Source organism: Octopus bimaculoides, chromosome 16 (assembly GCF_046866305.1).
Source record: "Octopus bimaculoides isolate indiv1 chromosome 16, ASM4686630v1, whole genome shotgun sequence".
NCBI classification, from domain to species: Eukaryota; Metazoa; Mollusca; class Cephalopoda; order Octopoda; family Octopodidae; genus Octopus; species Octopus bimaculoides.
Window position 1 is genome coordinate 55,324,570 of NC_142943.1, and position 20,000 is coordinate 55,344,569.

General features: G+C 35.3%; 2 protein-coding genes across 12 annotated transcripts in view; both read left to right on the top strand.

Moving 5' to 3' along the window:
- Positions 1-5,972, top strand: part of LOC149132393 (uncharacterized) — a 39,577-nt gene extending 33,605 nt beyond the window's left edge. The window contains exon 4 of the mRNA XM_089364841.1: positions 5,875-5,972. Coding sequence (XP_089220967.1) covers positions 5,875-5,972 — 98 coding nt within the window. The remainder of the gene's footprint in view (positions 1-5,874) is intronic.
- Positions 1-20,000, top strand: part of LOC106867583 (zinc finger homeobox protein 4) — a 672,925-nt gene that overhangs the window by 318,554 nt on the left and 334,371 nt on the right. The gene's annotated exons all lie outside the window — the stretch shown is intronic.

Here is a 20,000-nt window from a genome sequence, read left to right on the forward strand (position 1 = left end):
TATATATATATATATATATATATATATATATATATATATATATATATATATATATATATATATATATATATATATATATATATATATATATATATATATATATATATATATTATATATATATATATTATACATATATATTATATATATATATATATATATATATATATATATATATATATATATATATATATATATATATATATATATATACATATATATTATATATATATTATATATATATATATACATATATATATATATATATATATATATATATATATATACATATATATTATATATATATATATATATATATATACATATATATTATATAAATATATATATATACTATATATATATATATATATATACATATATATATATATACTATATATATATATATATATATATATATACATATATATTATATAATATATATATATATACTATATATATATATATATATATATACATATATATATATATACTATATATATATAATATATATATATACATATATATTATATAATATATATATATATACTATATATATATATATATATATACATATATATATATATACTATATATATATATATATATATATATACATATATATTATATAATATATATATATATACTATATATGATATATATATATATACTATATATAATATATATACATATATATATAATACATGTATGATATATATATATTATATATATATTATATATATGTATGTAATATATATATATCTATCAAATATATATATATACATATATATATAATACATGTATGATATATATATATTATATATATATTATATATATGTATGTAATATATATATATCTATCAAATATATATGTATACATAATATATATGTATATATATATTATGTATATATATATCATGTATATATATTATGTATATGTATATTACGTATATATACATATATATATGTATACATAATATATATGTATATATATATTATGTATATATATATCATGTATATATATTATGTATATGTATATTACGTATATATACATATATATATATATTATATATATATATATATATATATATAAGACGTGTGTGTGTGTGTGTGTGCGTATATGTACATCATAATTACGTAATGCGATGCGGCCTTTCTTTTAAATATTTTTTATGGCAAACACGACTAGGTATTTTAAACTTTTTTGATAGATTTTATATATTGTTTCGTATTTTAGTCTAAATACCATGGTCATTATTGACAGGTCCCAATGAAGCCATTTAAGAATTTTACAGTTGTAAACACACTTTAGGGATCTAATTGAGAAAGTTGAAAAAAAATTAAAAATTGTCCGATGAAAAAAATAAGACGAGGCACAATTGAGCAGAAAACGGAGTTGTTTGAACAGATCGTGTCGCGGCCTTATGTGCCTTTTAGCACATGTGTGTTTCTGTGTGTATGTATATATGTGTACACACACACACATACATATATATATATATATACATGTACAAACATATGTATATACGTATCTATATATATATAATTTTTCTGAATTTTCTGAATTTTCTTTATGCTAGGCCACCGGTTTTAAATTTGTGTTAATCAAATTAATATCCAATTTATCACCCTTATTATTTAAATTTTATATATATATATTCACATGCGTACCTATATTCAAAATTTCTCTTGGACTGTTATAGTTGTCTTAGATCATATATGTTAACACGTATATTATATACGTAAACATATATACATACGTCTGTCTTTCTATCTGTTTCTCTCCTCACTCTCTCTTTCTCCATATATAAGTGTGTATATATACATACATGCATACATACATACATACATGCAGTGTGTCTCCTGGTATTTTTGATATGCTGTTAAAAGTTCGTCTGAGAGGAGCTGACCTGAGCAAGATTGTCATGTTTACACCAATCCTAGCCTATATATGCAATGGCCAACACAGCGTAGCATTAGTATCCTCACATACATTTGCGTCAGAACTTAAGAGCCGAAATGAATACAGATTCCTTGAGATATTTCGTCCGATACTTGAATGTCTGTCTGTCAAATGTCCAGAACTGATATTTTATTGATCGACTACGATTTGATAAAAAGTTAAGTTGGGTTTGGTGTTTGGACATGTATGTCTGTATATGTGTATACGTTTCTGAATATCTGTATCTTTCGTGAACAATTAAACATGTGTATTTTGGTATAGAATAACAACATCGTACATAAATACTTCTTTATTTAAATGTTGAATTATATTAAGCGGCGGCCCTTCACATTAGGGTCTAAACTTCTCTATTCGATGGATTCAAAAAATTATCGGTTGAATAATGTCAATTATGTCTATATTATTGTCGATATGCATTGACAGAAACCTAAGAGAAGAGCGTCGGACAAAATACCAGATAAGTTTCCAGCGTGGTCGTAATAATGTCTTTATGGCATCCTAGATGAGAACGAAATTATAAAAGATGGCTAGACAAAAGTGTGCATGCGTGTTTATGTGTGTGTTTGTGTTTATGTGTGTATTTGAGTTTATGTGTGTATTTGAGTGTATGTGTATGGAGTACAATTCTTCCGAACATGGTGGTCCGGTCGAGCAATGCCGCCTGAACTTCTGGCTTGAGTCTTACTCTGGTCTTTTTTCGTTAGCTGAGATATCTTACCTGCGCACGCCATGTCTACTGATAAAAGGAATTGTTCGCTAACCGAACGTGAACTTGGTTGATCTTGGCTGTATACAGCTAGTTGTTTGTTCATCCACTCAGCATCTAGCGACATTCGACATTGAGTCAATAGATTCATTTACCGAAATAGTTCTCATCCACCATGCTGCATCTCATGATTTCAGCGTACCCTGGCTCAGGTGATTACATACCGTTTTACCCACAGATTAGGTCTTGCTGGGTGCTACTGTTCCGGGTCAGAGTAGAACTGGGAACAGCAGTGGCTAAGTGGTGGTTCCACATTCCTCAGAACCGTGTAACTTTCGAACTTGATGCAGTTTTAAAGTCATACGCAGGACATTAACAACCTAAAAGCAGTTCTAAACAACAGCGAACAGCTACATGAAGCATACTGCTTATTATAATAAACAACACAACCCTGCGCGCATATCACTATTCTCTTATAGATATCTAAGTTACGATATTATATTTATTTCATCACTCATTTCTCCTTGTATCCCAACCTCAAGATATCGGAATGCAAGGGAAATCTTCAATTGTTCTGTTTCCAGTTTTGTTCTTCGTTTTGTATTTCATTTCGCATTGTGTTGACCTTATCAAGATTTTCATCTTCATCTAATACTTCTCGCAAAATACTATTTACCCCTTTCCCTCCACCTACACACATGATAAGAAATTCTCACATGCATTTAATACATACGTTTCAAGTGGTTACGCAACAATTTTAGTTGGGTACAACTGATGCTGTTACTTACGTAAGAAGTTGCCACGTGACCACTTGAAACATAGCTATCAAATGCATTCAAAATATCAGTGATTAACTTTTAATGATATGTGACACATATTAATAACAATCCAGCCTATCGCTATGTGAATAATACAATTATGATCCAATTTCATAACAGGAGTGAAACGGTAATGTGGAAACAGTCAAAATATCTGGTAAAAATGCACTGCAACAATGCGTAGAAAAATGTACTGCAACAATGCAAGTACACACACACACACACACACACACACACACACACACACACACACACACACACAAACTCAAAGGAATAAGGATTGTAAAATTCAGACCAATACTTCTTTAAGCACTCCGTAGTTACAGCAAATTGGCAAACTAGCTCCATGAGTGACAACCATTGTAAGCAGCATAGTCTAGCGGTTCCATTAGTAAATCCAAAGTTCGCTTCTGAAGATTTCAGATTATATCATGAAACACAAGAGAAGAATTGAGAATTATAAATATATTTACTGCATGGTAGGCGCAGGAGCGGCTGTGTGGTTAGTAGCTTGCTTACTAACCACATAGTTCCGGGTTCAGTCCCACTGCGTGGCACCTTGGGCAAGTGTCTTCTACTATAGCCTCGGGCCGACCAAGGCCTTGTGAGTGGATTTGGTAGGGGGAAACTGAAAGAAGCCTGTCGTATATATGTGTATATATATATATATATATATATATATATATATATATATATATATATATATATATATATGTGTGTGTGTGTGTGTGTATGTATGTGTGTGTGTGTATATGTTTGTGTGTCTGTGTTTGCCCCCCCCCCAACATCGCTTGACAACCGATGGTGGTGTATTTACGTCCCCGTAACTCAGCGGTTCTGAAAAAGAAACCGATAGAATATGTACTAGACTTACAAAGAAGTCCTGGGGTCGATTTGCTCGACTATAAAGGCGGTGCTCCAGCATGACCGCAGTCAAATGACTGAAACAAGTAAAAGAGTAAAAAGAGTAAAGAGTATAGTTTGTAAGGGCGTGTGGCGTAGTGGTTGGCAGTGTTGCACTCACAGTCGCGAGACTGGTTTCGATTCCCGGACTGAGCGATGCGTTGTGTTTTCAAGCAAAACACTTCGTCTAACGCTGCTCTGCGACCACTTCAACATCTGACATGTGGTGCCCTGTGCACCTGTACAGGTAATATCGATTTGATTGAGAGGAGTATGTTCATGTACAGCACGAGCATGTGATCTCTTTAAACAAATCATTTTTACCGGTTTTCTTTTATTCATTTTCATTGGTTTCAATCATTTGACTGCGGCCATGCTGGAGCACCACCTTTAGTCGAACAATTCGACTCCAGGACTTATTCTTTGTAAGCCTAGTACTTATTCTAGCGATCGCTTTTGCTGACCCGCCAAGTTACAGGGACGTAAACACACCAACATCGGTTGTCAAGCGATGGTAGGAGGAACAAACACAGATACACAACATATATGTATATATATAGCCGGCCGCCAATACTTTTTTTCTGCAAAATAGGGGTACTTTATCCTGTTCAGGCTATATTATTAGCATTATCCTGCGTTTGAGAATTTAAAAATCACTTCTTTAACTTTCTAAGACATCTCAACGCTTCTAAAAGCAAACTTCGTTTGTTTGTTTACGTCCATCGTAATTTGAATTTTATATATATATATATATATATATATATATATATATATATATATATATATAAATGATAAGGGTGATAAATTGAGTATTAATTTAGTTAACACCAATTTAAAAACCAGTGGCCTAGCATAAAGAAAATTCTGAAAATTCAGAAATATTTATATGTGTGTGTGTGTGTGTGTGTGTGTGTGTGTGTGTGTGTGTATACGACGGGCTTCTTTCAGTTTCCGTCTACCAAATCCACTCACAAGACTTTGGTCGTTCCAAGGCTGTAGTAGAAGACACTTGCCCAAGGTGCCACACAGTGGGACTAAACCTGGAACCATGCTGTTGGGAAGCAAACTTCTTATGTCTTTATTGCCCACAAAGGGCTAAACATAGAGGGGACAAACAAGGACAGACAAAGGGATTAAGTCGATTACATCGACCCCAGTGCGTAACTGGTACTTAATTTATCGACCCCGAAAGGATGAAAGGCAAAGTCGACCTCGGTGGAATTCGAACTCAGAACGTAGCGGCAGACGTAATATCGCTAAGCAGTTCGCCCGGTGTGCTAACGTTTCTGCCAGCTCGCCGCCTTACTACACAGCCACGCCTGCGCCGGTTGTTCAGCAAAAAATCACAGAACCGTTTTTCTCGGTCTCGAGAGGCTGCCGTCACTGCATAATTTGTAATTCATATTGGATTACAAATTATGAAGTAAAAAAAAATATATAATTCTCCATTCTTCTTTGTGTTTTATATAAATATTCATATATTTTGTTTAGGCATTGCGATACTAACAACTTGGTGTAGAACTCAATATACGGATGCTTCTGAACGAAACATTAGTCAAGTACAAGGTGGTACTGAGGAAATGAAATGACAGAGGAATAAGCGATTAAGTTATGAAGTTCATAACTTAATCATTTATTTCTTTGTCATCTCTTTTTCTTGAATATTTTTATATTTGCAGTAATCCCTCGACTGTCGCGGATGTTACATTCCAAAATCTCCCGCAGAAATAATTAAAATCTAAAAAAAATATAAATACTTATCGGCCGCAGAAACCTGCGATACACTGAGGAGTCCGCGATATAAATTTACATATATTAACCAGAAAAACCCGCGATGTACTAAGTACGTGATAGAAGAACAACGATATGGCGAGGGATTACTGTATATGAATGTATATATAGCTGCTGCACTCTAGTTTAATCTTTATTACAGAAGGCATTTCCTATTTCCTTGTTATCCCTTTATAGTAAATTTGGATCAATAGCGTTCCTGTGTCTATTAATGTTTCAAGAACGTCTCGGTCTCATCTTCTGAATGAAGTCATCAATAGTAGCGCGTTGTAGCTGCGTTTTGTAACATGCAGGTTAAAATCATTGGAAGAATGTTGTAACTGATAAAATAATCATCGCCGAATATAAAAAAATTGTTTAAAGTGGTCCAAGTGCAAAGAATGAATCCTGTAAAAGAAACATAAGTGGATATATATATATATATATGTGTGTGTGTGTGTGTGTGTTTGCGCTCGTGTGTTTTGTGTATAGATAAGGGTTAAGAGTAAGACTCCATTCGGTCACGAATAAGCATGGGATTGCACCTAGGAAGTTCCCCTCCGAGGTACAAACCCAGGCAAAAATTGTTTTGTGGAAGACCAGAAGTCTCCTCTCTTCACACTACCGATGTTGTCCAAGGGTAAGGCAGAGGCCGGTACACTTTGGCACCAGTCTTGCAACTTTTGCAACTTATTTCTACAACTACAGAAAGTGTCTTGCTTAAGAATACAATACACAACCCGGTCGAACTCACGACCTCACTATTGTAAGCCCGACTTTCTAACCCTTGAGCTATGCACCTTCACATACGTACATACATACATACATACATACATACATACATACATACATACATACATACATACATACAGTCACGGGGTTGCATTTGCAAGAATTTCTATTCATACATTAACATTTACAGACAAATTGAAGATAACTTAATACCTGGGTAGAATGAATGCATTGTGTCTATCACCTTGGAGCAATCTACGTCTCATTACTTAGATTTTCATACCCGGAGGTTATTTTCAGACGTGGGTGATTGGATGCAAATGGTCTGATACGTTTGGCCAATGCATCAGGAATGTCCATTGTTTGTATAAACATTAGAAGCAGAAGATTCACAGTATGCTTTGCTAAGTTTCTCGGTTTCTTACTTTTATTTAAATGGCAAGAAGAACAGACATGTTGATATCAATATTATCTATCTATCTGTCTGTCTATCTATCTATCTATCTATCTATCTATCTATCTATCTATCTATCTATCTATCTGTCTGTCACCTATCTATCTGTCTGTCATCTATGTATCGATCTGCCTATCTGTATGTGTTTGTTTTGTGTGTGTGTGTATGTGTGTGTAGGTATTTTCTTTTGCGCTGATCTTGAGCTTTATGTTAAAATCCGTTGGGCAGCTAATTTCTGCAACTGTACACAGTTTCACATCTCTATCCCAAAACATTATGTCAGGTCTATAATGTACGTACGTATGTATGTATGTATGTATGTACGTTATTATTCAGTTTATTTCAAGATTTCTTGCCAATAGAGAAAGAACCGGTTTCTAACCTAGATCCAAGGTTCGTTGCATATCTAGACATGCTCATGTATATTTAAATGCTAAACTTCTGGAAAGTTTTACAGATTTTTACTGTTCTAGTGATGGATTGGATCTGCAGTCTTCGAATTAGCTTTCTCCTTTCTGGTCCTGAGAAGCCCAGTTTCTCAAGATTGGTATTTAGGCAGAGTGTTACATATCCTATGGCCCCAATAATTACAGGTATAAACCTGAACTTGTAATCTGGATAGAGTAACTGCAGATTTCTCAATAGTTCAGCATAGGTGTTCTCTTTTTCACTGATCTTCATTATGTTAACATCCGCTTTATATATGTATGTATGTATGTATGTATGTATTTATGTATGTATACATCTGAATAAGTATACATAACTGGATTAACTCGTAAGGTTTCTGAAGAATATGCTATGAAAGCACCCTAAATAACATTATCCTTGTTTTGTTTTTTATATCCTGTAACTTAGCGGTTCGACACAAAAAAGAGCTATAAAATAAACACGAGACCTCCATAAGTACATTAACTACATTGAATGACTGTAAGGATTCGATGTTTAAATATGTGATTTTGTAAACAAGATTATAACGTTTTGCGGGGATTTATTAGTCTTCAGATTTATTGATAGAAATAGTTTTTTTCTTCCGTTTGTTTGTTTTGTTTTAAGATATTTTACATTCACGCGATGCTTTCATCGATTTTTCTCGATGATCGTCGTTGAATTTATTGTTATTGTTGTTGTTGCTGCTCTTGTTGTTTTCATTTCACTCCTGAGAGCTCTCGATTTCACCTGCTCCTGTTAATTCTGTGAGAGTGGACAACAACCTGTTGTCAAGGGTCTCACAGGGTCCCCTTTCCATGATACTTAACACCCAAGTTATAATATTTAATTATTACTTTTTTTACACGGTTGAATCTCTCATGTTTTTGTTTGCGTTGTGTTGTCTTGTGCCGTCTCCAATCTTTTATATAAACCCTCAGTGGTGAATCAAGATAAGATAATGATAATAATAATAATAGTAATTATTATTATTATTATTATTATTATTATTATTGGATTTGAACATTGGACGAAAGTGGATTTTAACGGAGGATCGTTATTTCGAGACTTAGTGTTGAATCTCTTGTTGTCTGGTGGAGCTTTTTTTTGAGTTCTTGCTGTAGTTCTTTGATATTCAGTCCTAAGTCAACAGATATGTATTCCTAAAATAGTCGAGCTTGTGCACACGCATATATGTGTGTGTGTGTGTGTGTGTGTACACATAGGAGCAGGCATGGCTGTGTGGTTATGAAACTTGCTTTGCGACTACGTGCTTTAGGGTTCAGTCCCACTGTGCGGCACCTTAGAGAAATGTCCTCTACTATAGCCCCCGAGCCAACGAAATACTTGTGAGTGGATTGAGTAGATGGAAAATGAAAGCAGCCTCTGTGTGTGTGTGTGTGTGTGTGTGTGTGTGCGTGTCTGTTTATTTGACTTCGTGCTTGCTTGTCCCCCACCATTGCTTGACAACCGGTGTCGGTTTGTTCACGTCCCTGTAACGTAGCGATTCGGCAAAATGGACCAATAGAATAAGTACCAGGCTTTAATTAAGAGTCCTGGGATTGATTTGATCGACTAAGCTCCTTAAGATGGTGGTCTGGCATGGCTGCAGTCCAGTGTCTAAAACAAGCAAGGGATATAACATAATACATACATACGTATGTAATATATATATATATATATATATATATAATCAATATAATATCAAAAGTAGGACAGAAAGAACACAACAAGCGGAAATCCCTCCTTCCACCCTATCCATATAATATAATACATACATACATACATACATACATACATACATACATACATACATACATACATACATACATACATACATACATACATACATACATACATACATACATACATACATACATACATACATACATACATTATTATTATTATTATTATCATTATTAAGACAAGGAACTAAATTCCCTTAAGGGATGCAAGCATCCTAGTTCTCCGGTTTTTACCAGCGTTCAGTGAAAACGAAGAGTATTAGTTGATCGCCGAAACGTATAGCAATTAAAAAAAAACTTTATGAATCAGAAAATGGATAAAATTGACTTACAGATGTTATCTATTTCAAGTCATTCAAATTCAAACAGAGAAATTCCTGCCACAGCTGTTTCCATACCCAATGAATTCAACTGCAGAAATAAAATTCAATTCAAATTCCCATATTTGGAACCATTCAATTGAGTATTTCCTCAGGGAGAATTTCAAAAGGAAGTCACATTTCTTACGTGGAGGCTGACCCACGACAAACTCAGGATCTATATTATCATCTTAAGACAGCGGTGTGTGATTTGAGGAAGAATTGGCTAGTATTTCTAACAGATCCAGCGACAAAGGGCGAGTTTTAAGTCATGGGTTGTGCTGTTCATACGTAAAATATGTCACTTGTCTTGGGGACAAGAAAATCGAAGATTAGAAAGGCTTCAAATTTAAAGGGTGAGTGGGTGTAGTGAATTATTTTAACAGCAATAGAAACGAATGGTTCTTTATTACGGAATGATGAACGGTAACGTTGGCTTCAGTGGGATTTGAACTCGGGACGCCAACGATCGTAGCTAAAATATATTTTGTCAGATTCTCTAACGATTCGGCTAATCCAACAATTTTTTGGACAGATATAAAATACTGCAGTTTTTTTTTTTTGTTTTTTTTAAATTTTTTAATGAAGTCTTATGTACGAAACATCACGATAGTTATAGTTTCTTACAGTAGAACCAAACCCATCCGTGTGATTCCTGAACAAGGTATAGTCAATAGGCTCGGCTGTCCTCCATGACTGAAACTTCTCTACAGAACCTCACAAACCATTTGTAATGAGGATATTTTTAACTTGCAACATAGAAAGAAATAATTAAATACCCTGGTGCCTTTGGTTTGGTGCTTTTATAACATAAATAACTTCTAATGCAAAATGCTTTTGCGAAGCAATCCGGCGCAGTTCCAGTGATGCCTGCTTTCCAGACATGAATAGATTAATCGGGAAACTCCAGTCTATCGATTGCAACATGGAAGACACGTGTTAGTCATTCAGAAACACACAGAATCTGTTAAGTTCGATTAAACATTTATTATTGTTTGTAATATGGTGTCAACATTTTCGTCGCACGAACTGCGACCTGGTCACTGACAACGTTGTGATGTCGTGAGACGTCAGTACCAGCTTTTTGTGAGTTTTGGAATGATTAACATGTGTCTCCAGTGCTACAATCGTTTTACTTTTAACAGACGATCTCAGATCAAATCACTTGTCTGGCAAGTCAACCTCCGTAATCATTGGTAAACTACCTTTCTATTTATTTTTTCTTTCTTTTCTTTTTTTTTTTTTTTTTAGTGACTGAACACTTGGAAATTTCACATTCTATTTCTATTTTTGTTGCATAAATTTGAAAATCTCTATAATATCGGTTCCGTATAAAAAAGCTGTCGATAATGTCGCATATCTACGATCCTATTCAGTGGCTTAGGTTCTTAAAAGCGTAACACTCGAAAACACGGATGTCATGAAGAGTAACATACGTGTGTGTATGTGCATAGGCATGTGTGTGCATGTGCACGCATGTGTGTGTTGTGTGTGTGTATGTGTGTGAGCGTGTGTGTACGTGTTTTTGTTATTGTGTTTACCCCCCCCCCCCCTTTCACCGTTTGACAACTGGTATTGGGTTATTTGCTTCTCCGGATTATGGCAAAATCGTTATAGGATGCCAGGCGAAATGCTTAGCTGTATGTCGCCCGTCGCTACATCCTGAGTTCAAATTCCGCCACGGTCGACTTTACCTTTCATCCTTTCGGGGGTCGATAAATTAAGTACCAATCAAAAACTGGGCTCGATGTAATCAACTAGTCCCCCTTCCACCAAAATTTCAGGCCTTGTGCCTTTAGTAGAAATGCTGATTGATGTTGTTGTTGTTTGAGAAGCAGAGATACGCCGATTTTTCTCCTTGCGCCCTCCCTGATGAATTCATCTTCCCAGAAGTTGCTGTCTTTTGTGACATATTCACATTTTCTTTTCTCTTTCTTTCTGTCCTTTCTTTCCTTTCCTTTATCTGACCCATGTCGAGTGCTTCCCTCTGATTCGCATTGCTAGCAATGCTGTTGTCGGTGGTTTTGTTATTAAGGCTATCGCTACGTTTTAATATATATATATATATATATTTAAATTCCCATATGTTAAAGTGTGTAAATGACTCTGTTCACAACTGTGTCTTGCTTGTTCAACTGTCATGATTTTTTCCCCTACCTTCTATTTATTTATTTATCTTTTCAAAATCCGTGCATTGGTTTCTAAATCTCAAGTAAGGTTGACGTAGTGAAGTGGGGATCATATCCATTACTACAACGTTTGCGGCTAGCGTTTCCTCACTCTTCCCAGAGGAAGCCATATTAAATTACGACTAAACAATGTTTGCAAAATCTATTAAATATGTTAAAACAATCCTTATTTTTCCACTCTAAGGTAATGAGGTGGACACTCAAATATGTTAAAGTCCTTAGTTGACAAAATAAAAACCAACAAAAATGACACAAATTTTATGGGGTAACACGTAGTTTAAGCTAATTCTTCTTCTGAACTGTTACGGAAGTCTGTTCATCACAAATAACGCCGAGATATGAATACAATATGAAATGGCATACAGAAACCAGTGAAAAAACATGTAGTGAATATGTACGAACGTTCAAATACATCTATGTACCTTGTGCATTTCCGCCGTTCCTAAATAAAATCATTTCACGCTCTCCAAGTTTCTAAATTCCTATGACGTCAACAATATACTTAACTGGCACACCGTCGGTTGCGACGACGAGGGTTCCAGTTGACTCGACCAACGGAACAGCCTGCTCGTGAAATTAACGTGAATGTGGCTGAGTACGCCATAGAGATGCGTACCCTTAACGTAGTTCTCACGAAGATTCAACGTGGTAACACAGACTGTGTTACCAGCTGAGAGGACTGGAGCAACGTGAAAATAAAGTGTCTTGGTCAAGGACACAATACTTTGCCGGGAATTGAACTCACACCCTTACGATCGTGAGCCAAATACCTTAACCATTAAGCCAAGCGCATTCACAATATATATATATTCATACACACACACACGTAGGGGTGAGTGGATAAAGAAAAGGGAGAGGCATGTACCATATTTAGTAGGAGTTACATAGATTTCTGTAAGAAGCCGACGAAACTATAAGTCACATAGAACCGAATTAAACTATTTTAAATAATAAATATATTCATATATACATATGTATGTGTGTGTGTGTATATATATACATATATATATATATATATGAATGTATGTGTGAGAGAGAGAGAGAGAAAGAAAGAGAGATGTCAAAGGAATAAAGTGATTATCTAATGAACTTCATTAGCTTACTGCTGTTTCTGCTATAAGACGCAGTGGACTCGTAGTTGAGTGCCTGTGTAACACCTTACAGATTCGTCAGAGCCTTAAATATGAAGCGCTATTTCGTATGTGTGTGTATGAGTGTATGGGAGTGGGTGGGTGGGTGTGTGTGAGTCTGTGAAATAGTCGGTGAGTCGGTATGTTTAAAAACGGTCATGGTTTTTGTACACAAAACATAAAAAACATGAAGCGTAAAAATTCTAATAGAAATTGAAGTAATCGATTATATCACATCCTTCACTGATAATGGACTTTTGCCTATGTGAGAAAACATTCGTGTTGACAGAATTCTCAGTGTGCAAACCATACAAAATGGTATACATCTTTTCATGTTTCTCATTTCGAATTCCAATCGTCTTCATTAATCCGGGATTAAATGATTGGATAAATCATAAGATAAATAATTAATTAAATATGGTTATATAAATAAACGGATTTCAGCAAAATAATGATGTTATTTGATTAACTGGTCCCTACAAAACACATTATATATATATATATATATATATATATATATATATATCTATATATATGTGTGTGTGTGTGTGTGTGTGTGTATGTGTGTGTGTGTGTGTGTGTGTGTGTGTGTATATGCACAACTTTGTGGCTTTGTAAATACAGCATTAGTAGTAGTAGTAGTAGTAGTAGTACAGATGAGAACCCATTATCCGAAATATTGCGAATTTTGGATATTCAAATTTTGCAGTATTTTTATATTTGTATATTTTTTTGTTTTGTTTTTTGTTTTGTTTTTTCCTGGGTGTTGCCTTCATGTCACTATACGAAAAAAAAAAGAACTTCAGATTTTGAACGTTTTCCGGATTTGAGAATTTCGGAGAAAGGAAACTGAACTGGTAGTAGTGGTAGTAGTGGTGGTGGTAGTAGTAGTAGTAGTAGTAGTAGTAGTAGTAATAGTTTATGCTGACGTAATCGGTCAAGACCTGCGATCGTACTTTTGCGATCTCTTCCGCCATATTATTGACAACTTTTTTTTTGTATTCTCTCCTCCAGGCATGATGTTTTGATGGAATATTGGTCTTTTATTAAAATAAAAACAAAACAAAGAGTTCAATGCCAACTTATTATACTCAGTGAGATGTGTGAACCGTGACATAAAATATACTTCCACACAGAAAATATGCGATAAACTACAAGTGGCACAAACATATCTATCTATCTATCTATCTTTCCGTCCATCCTTCTGTCTGTCTGTCTATCTCTCTGCCTGTCTGTCTGCCTGTCAGCCTGACTGTCTATCTGTCTATATATTTATCTATCAATCTATTTCCAAGTGTGTACAAACATATACATACATACATATACACACAAACACACACAAACACACATACACACAGACCTGTCTCACTTTCTTTCTCTCAACCCACACACACATATATATATATATATATATATATCCCTACACACGTATATTATTATCACCATAATCATCATCATCATCAACAACAACATTATTATTATCATCATTATTATTATTTATGATGTATGACCTTACAGTAACGCAACTGTTTCTATACATATCGAATCTCATTTGAGGTTAGAGATGAATAATTTATTTCTGACCTCAGACGAGATACACGATATCTAGCGAAACGCTTAAGACCCTGCATTGTCATACTTCTAAAATAACACATACGCACGCATGTATGTATGTATGTATGTGTGTGTGTGTATGCATGTATGTATGTTTGCATGCATGCATGTATGTATGTATGCATGCACGTATGTACGTATGTATGTATGTTTGTATGTATGCATGCATGTATGTATGTATGTATGCATGCATGCATGTATATATGCATGTATGCATGCATGTATGTATGTATGTATGTATGTGTTTGTATGTGTGTAGCGGTGTATATACATATATACAAGTATGTGTTTGTACGTGTGTAGGGCTGTATACAGGCATATACAGTAATAGCACACTATATACGGACCCGCTTTGCGAGATCCTAAATTTACGAGTTTCATTTTTCAAGCACAAAATCCAAATTTTGAATGGAGCGCGAAAGTTTCTGCTAACATAAATGGCTTCTGCGTGTTACCGAGAAAATAGAGAGCGAAGAAGAGCTTCTTCTAAGCAAACAAATCTGGACTTCTTTTTTTAAAAAGGAATCTACAAGTCAGTCTACGAGTGCTTGTGAATCGGCGATCGGGTGTACAAGTGATGGTGTCCATGAATTTACTGTGAATGAAAGTGATTCAGAAAAACGATTGTAATAATAATAACATTTTTTTTTATTGTAAATGATCTTACGTAAAATATTCTTTACATTCTATTGTAGTTTTATTGCCAATAATTTACGAGTATTACTCGTTTACTTGTTTCAATCATGTGACTGCGGCCATGCTGGAGCACCGCCTTTAGTCGAGCAAATCGACCCCGAGACTTATTCTTTGTAAGCTTAGTACTTATACTATCGGTCTCATTTGCCGAACCGCTAAGTTACGGGGACATAAACACACCAGCATCGGTTGTCAAGCGATGGTGGGGGGACAAACACAGACACACAAACATACACACACACACACATACATATATATATATACATATATACGACGGGCTTCTTTCAGTTTCTGTCTACCAAATCCACTCACAAGGTTTTGGTCGGTCCGAGGCTATAGTAGAAGACACTTGCCCAAGATGCCACGCAGTGGGACTGAACCCGGAACCATGTGATTGGTAAGCAAGCTACTTACCACACAGGCACTCCTGCGCCTATAAATTTTATAGGAAAAATATCTTTCTGGGAACGAATTACGATTTTAACATTGCTCCTCAGGAAACTTATTGCTGTGTGTTACGAGTTTTCGCTTTACGAGTGGTCTCCAGAAACAAATTAACTCCTATATCGAGACGATACATATATACTGTATGTATGTATGTATGTATGTATGTTTATATATATATATGTATATATGTATATATATATATATATATACATATATGTATAGTTAGGGTGGGAGAATGAGAGAGAAATAGATAGAAACATACATACATACATACATACATACATACTGGATAGAAAACGTGGAAGGCTACCAAAATATGTATGCTATTCTTTGTAGCCTTATCTTCTTCTTCGTGATCCACTATTCCAACAAGAATTATTTCACTTTCTCTGGGAGGTCTATAACTTATTATGACGTCAACTACACACACACACACACACACACACAGATACACACATCATTGGCGTCGCATTCCTTAAGGCAAGCGAAGCATGGCTGAGATAAATAAAAATATATCGATGCAAATAACTAACCCGATTTTAATATAAAGCTTTTGAATCAATACAAGAAACTGGTCTGAGGGTACACTGACCTCATATGCATCCTGCTTCTGTTTATAAGGTTGCGATTTTTAGGAATGTTGGTTTCAATTCCAGGAATTACGTCTGAAATATATATATATATATATATATATATATATATATATATATATTGTGCGTGTGCGTCTATGCATGTCTTTTTTGCGTAGGCGCAGGAGTGGCTGTGTGATAAGTAGCTTGCTTTCCAACCACATGGTTCTGGGTTCAGTCCCACTGTGTGGCACCTTGGGCAAGTGTCTTCTACTATAGCCTCGGGCCGACCAAAGCCTTGTGAGTGGATTTGGTAGACTGAAACTGAAAGAAGCCCGGCGGATATATGTACATATATATATATGTGTGTGTGTGTGTGTGCATGTCTGTGTGTCTGTGCTTGTCCCCCCACCATCGCTTGACAACCGATGCTGGTTGTTTACGTCCCTGTAACCTAGCGGTTCGGCAAAAGAAATCGATAGAATAAGTACTAGGCTTCCAAAGAATAAGTCCTGGAGGCGATTTGCTCGACTAAAGGCGGTGCTCCAGCATGGCCGCAGTCAAATGACTGAAACAAGTAAAAGAGTATTCTTTTGAAGTGTGGGTGACAGACATATCCTGCTAGAAAAAAGACTGAAGTGTGACGATAAATGTGGCTTCTTTTTTTTTTTGGTGGGGTTTGTTTTTTGTTACGTAACACTTTAATCTCGTTTGCCATATTCGAATGAATCAGAAAAATGGTTTAATAAGGAAAATAATCGTTTGTAATGCAGGTACAGGGCCTGAACTTTAGGGCCGGGACCTGTCGATTACAATTCAAAGGATGAATATCGGCGCTAACTACGGTGGGATATGAATTCAGATCATTAAGGGCCGAAAGAAGTGCCACTAAGCCGCTACCGATTCAGCCAGCTCTTCGCACTACTACTACTACTACAACTACTGCTGCTGCTGATGATGAGGATGATAATAGTAATAATAATAATAATAATGGTTTCAAATTTTGGCACCAGGCCAGCAATTTCAGAGGTGAGGGCTTGTCAATTACATCAACCCCAGTTGTCAACCGCTACTATTTTATCGATCCCGAAAGGCTGAAAGACAAAGGTGACCTCGACGAAACAACGAAAATAATAATAATAATAATAATAATAATAATGTTTTTTTTTATTTACCACTAGGGCATTGATGAAGAGAAGAATCACAAACCACCAATGATTAATTTTTTATTTGCCACTAAGGTAACCAAAACGAAACTCTGCAAGAAAACGATGTGTAAGGGATTTAGTTAGATAGAAAGTCGACAATAAAAAAAAAGAAAACCATAAATGACGGTAATAACAATGAGGAGGAGGAGGAGGAGGAGGAGGGTGACAGGGTCCTCCTGACACAGTGGGATCTCTACGATCGTACAACCGTAGGCCTCCCTCGATATATGCCGAGGGCAAGTGATCTCTCCAAACGTCTTTCCATGACCTACATACATACATAAAACTAAAAGAAGCGCGTAGGATCAAGTATTATTTAGCAGTGCAACCATACGTACACGTATGTGTGTGTGTGTGTGCGTATGTATGCATGTGCATGCGCGCGTGTGTGTGTGTGTGTGTGTGTGGCTATGTGTGTGTGCGCGTGCGCTCCTATAATTCAAATGAAATGGATGCTTTACAATGTTCAGTCAGATTTATATAACATGGATATACATACGTGCGTACATACTTGCAACCAACTTCTTTCTGTTATTTTTCCTCCATTTTCTTCCATATATATAAGAAATGTATATATATAAGATATTAAGATATATATATAAGAAATGTATATATATATATATATTGGGTCGTCCCATAAATAATGCGGTTTTTTCAATTGCATGAAATAAAAGTCGGATGGGAATAGGATAAACTACCTGCATCAACTTGCTATAAAAGCAGGTAGTAATTTTACCTTGTACTTATTCTTAGTGCAAGTTTTGAAGAGTGCAGTTCGATTTTAACAGTTATTTTTTCACAGCTATAATGGAAGTGACAAAGGAGCATATTCGGCATATTTTGCTTCATGAGTCCAATAAAGGCAGCAACGCAACGGAAAGTTTGTGGAATATTAATGCAGTATATGGGGATCGGACAAAAAGCGTAAGCCAGTGTCAACGCTGGTTCCAGAAACTCCGAACCGGAAACTACAGCCTAGAAGACGAGACACGTCCTGAACGATCTGTAGAGCTCGACGAGGACGTCCTGTAAACTCTGGTGAAACAAAATTCCATCGTAACTTTTGAAGAACTAGCAGAGAAGCTTGGATTTAGTTATTCAACCATTCATCGATACTTGCGTGCCATCGGGAAAATCAGAAATTTAGGTCAATGGGTTCCTCACAAACTTTTCAAGTCTAATCGCGCGCAGAGAGTGAATGTGTGTTCCTTTTTGTTGTCACGTCTCACGAATGAACCTTTTTTTTGGACCAAATAGTGATTGGTGACGAGAAATGGTTTCTCTGTAAAAATATCAAGCGTCGAAGACAGTGGGTAGGGAAAAGAGAAACACCGGCATTCCAGGCTACCTACGTAAGGTGTTGTTATCTGTTTGGTGGGATACGAAAGGTTTGGTCCACTTTTAAACCCAAACCAAACGATAACAAAGGAGATGAACCGAGAGCAGCTCGAGCGGCATAAATCAGCGTTAGAAGAAAAACGACCATCTTTGGTTTCAATACGAATGCTCGGCCAGATACAGCGAGGTTGACATTCCAGAAGTTGGAGCAGTTTGGATGAGAAACGACGCCCCGCCTCCCATATTCATCGGACATTGCCCCATCTGGTTATCATTTATTCTGCTGTCTTCAAAATCATTTGGATGGAAAAAATATGAATTCTGTAGACGAGGCCAGAACAATACTGGATGAGTATTTTTCATCACGGACAAGTGAATTATAGAAAAGGGGTCCTTGCAAGTCTGCCTGAGCGATGGAAGAGAATTGTAGAAAATGAAGGAGAGTATATTTTGGATAAAAAAAAATGAACTTTGCTGATCTTAATTTTGAAAAAGAAAAGAAGTTAAAAAAACCGCATTATTTAAGGGATGACCTATATATATATATATATATATATATATATATATATATATATATATATACACGCTCCCACACACACATAAACTGATATATGAGGTGACGAGTATTTGAATAAATACATGAGTGTGTGTGTGTGTGTGTGTGTGTGTGTGTGTGTGTGTGTGTGTGTGTGTGTGTGTCGTGTGTTCGTAAGCTCATATAGTTCAAGTGAATGCTACACAATTTACGATCGGATTTATATACATACAAATGTACATACGTACAGAAATGCAGGACAGATACACATATATACATACAAACATACTTACATCCACATATACACATATACGAAAAAAACAATATATATATATATATATATATATATAACTATATGTATGTATCTATGTATGTACATACGTATACATACATTTTTATTTATGC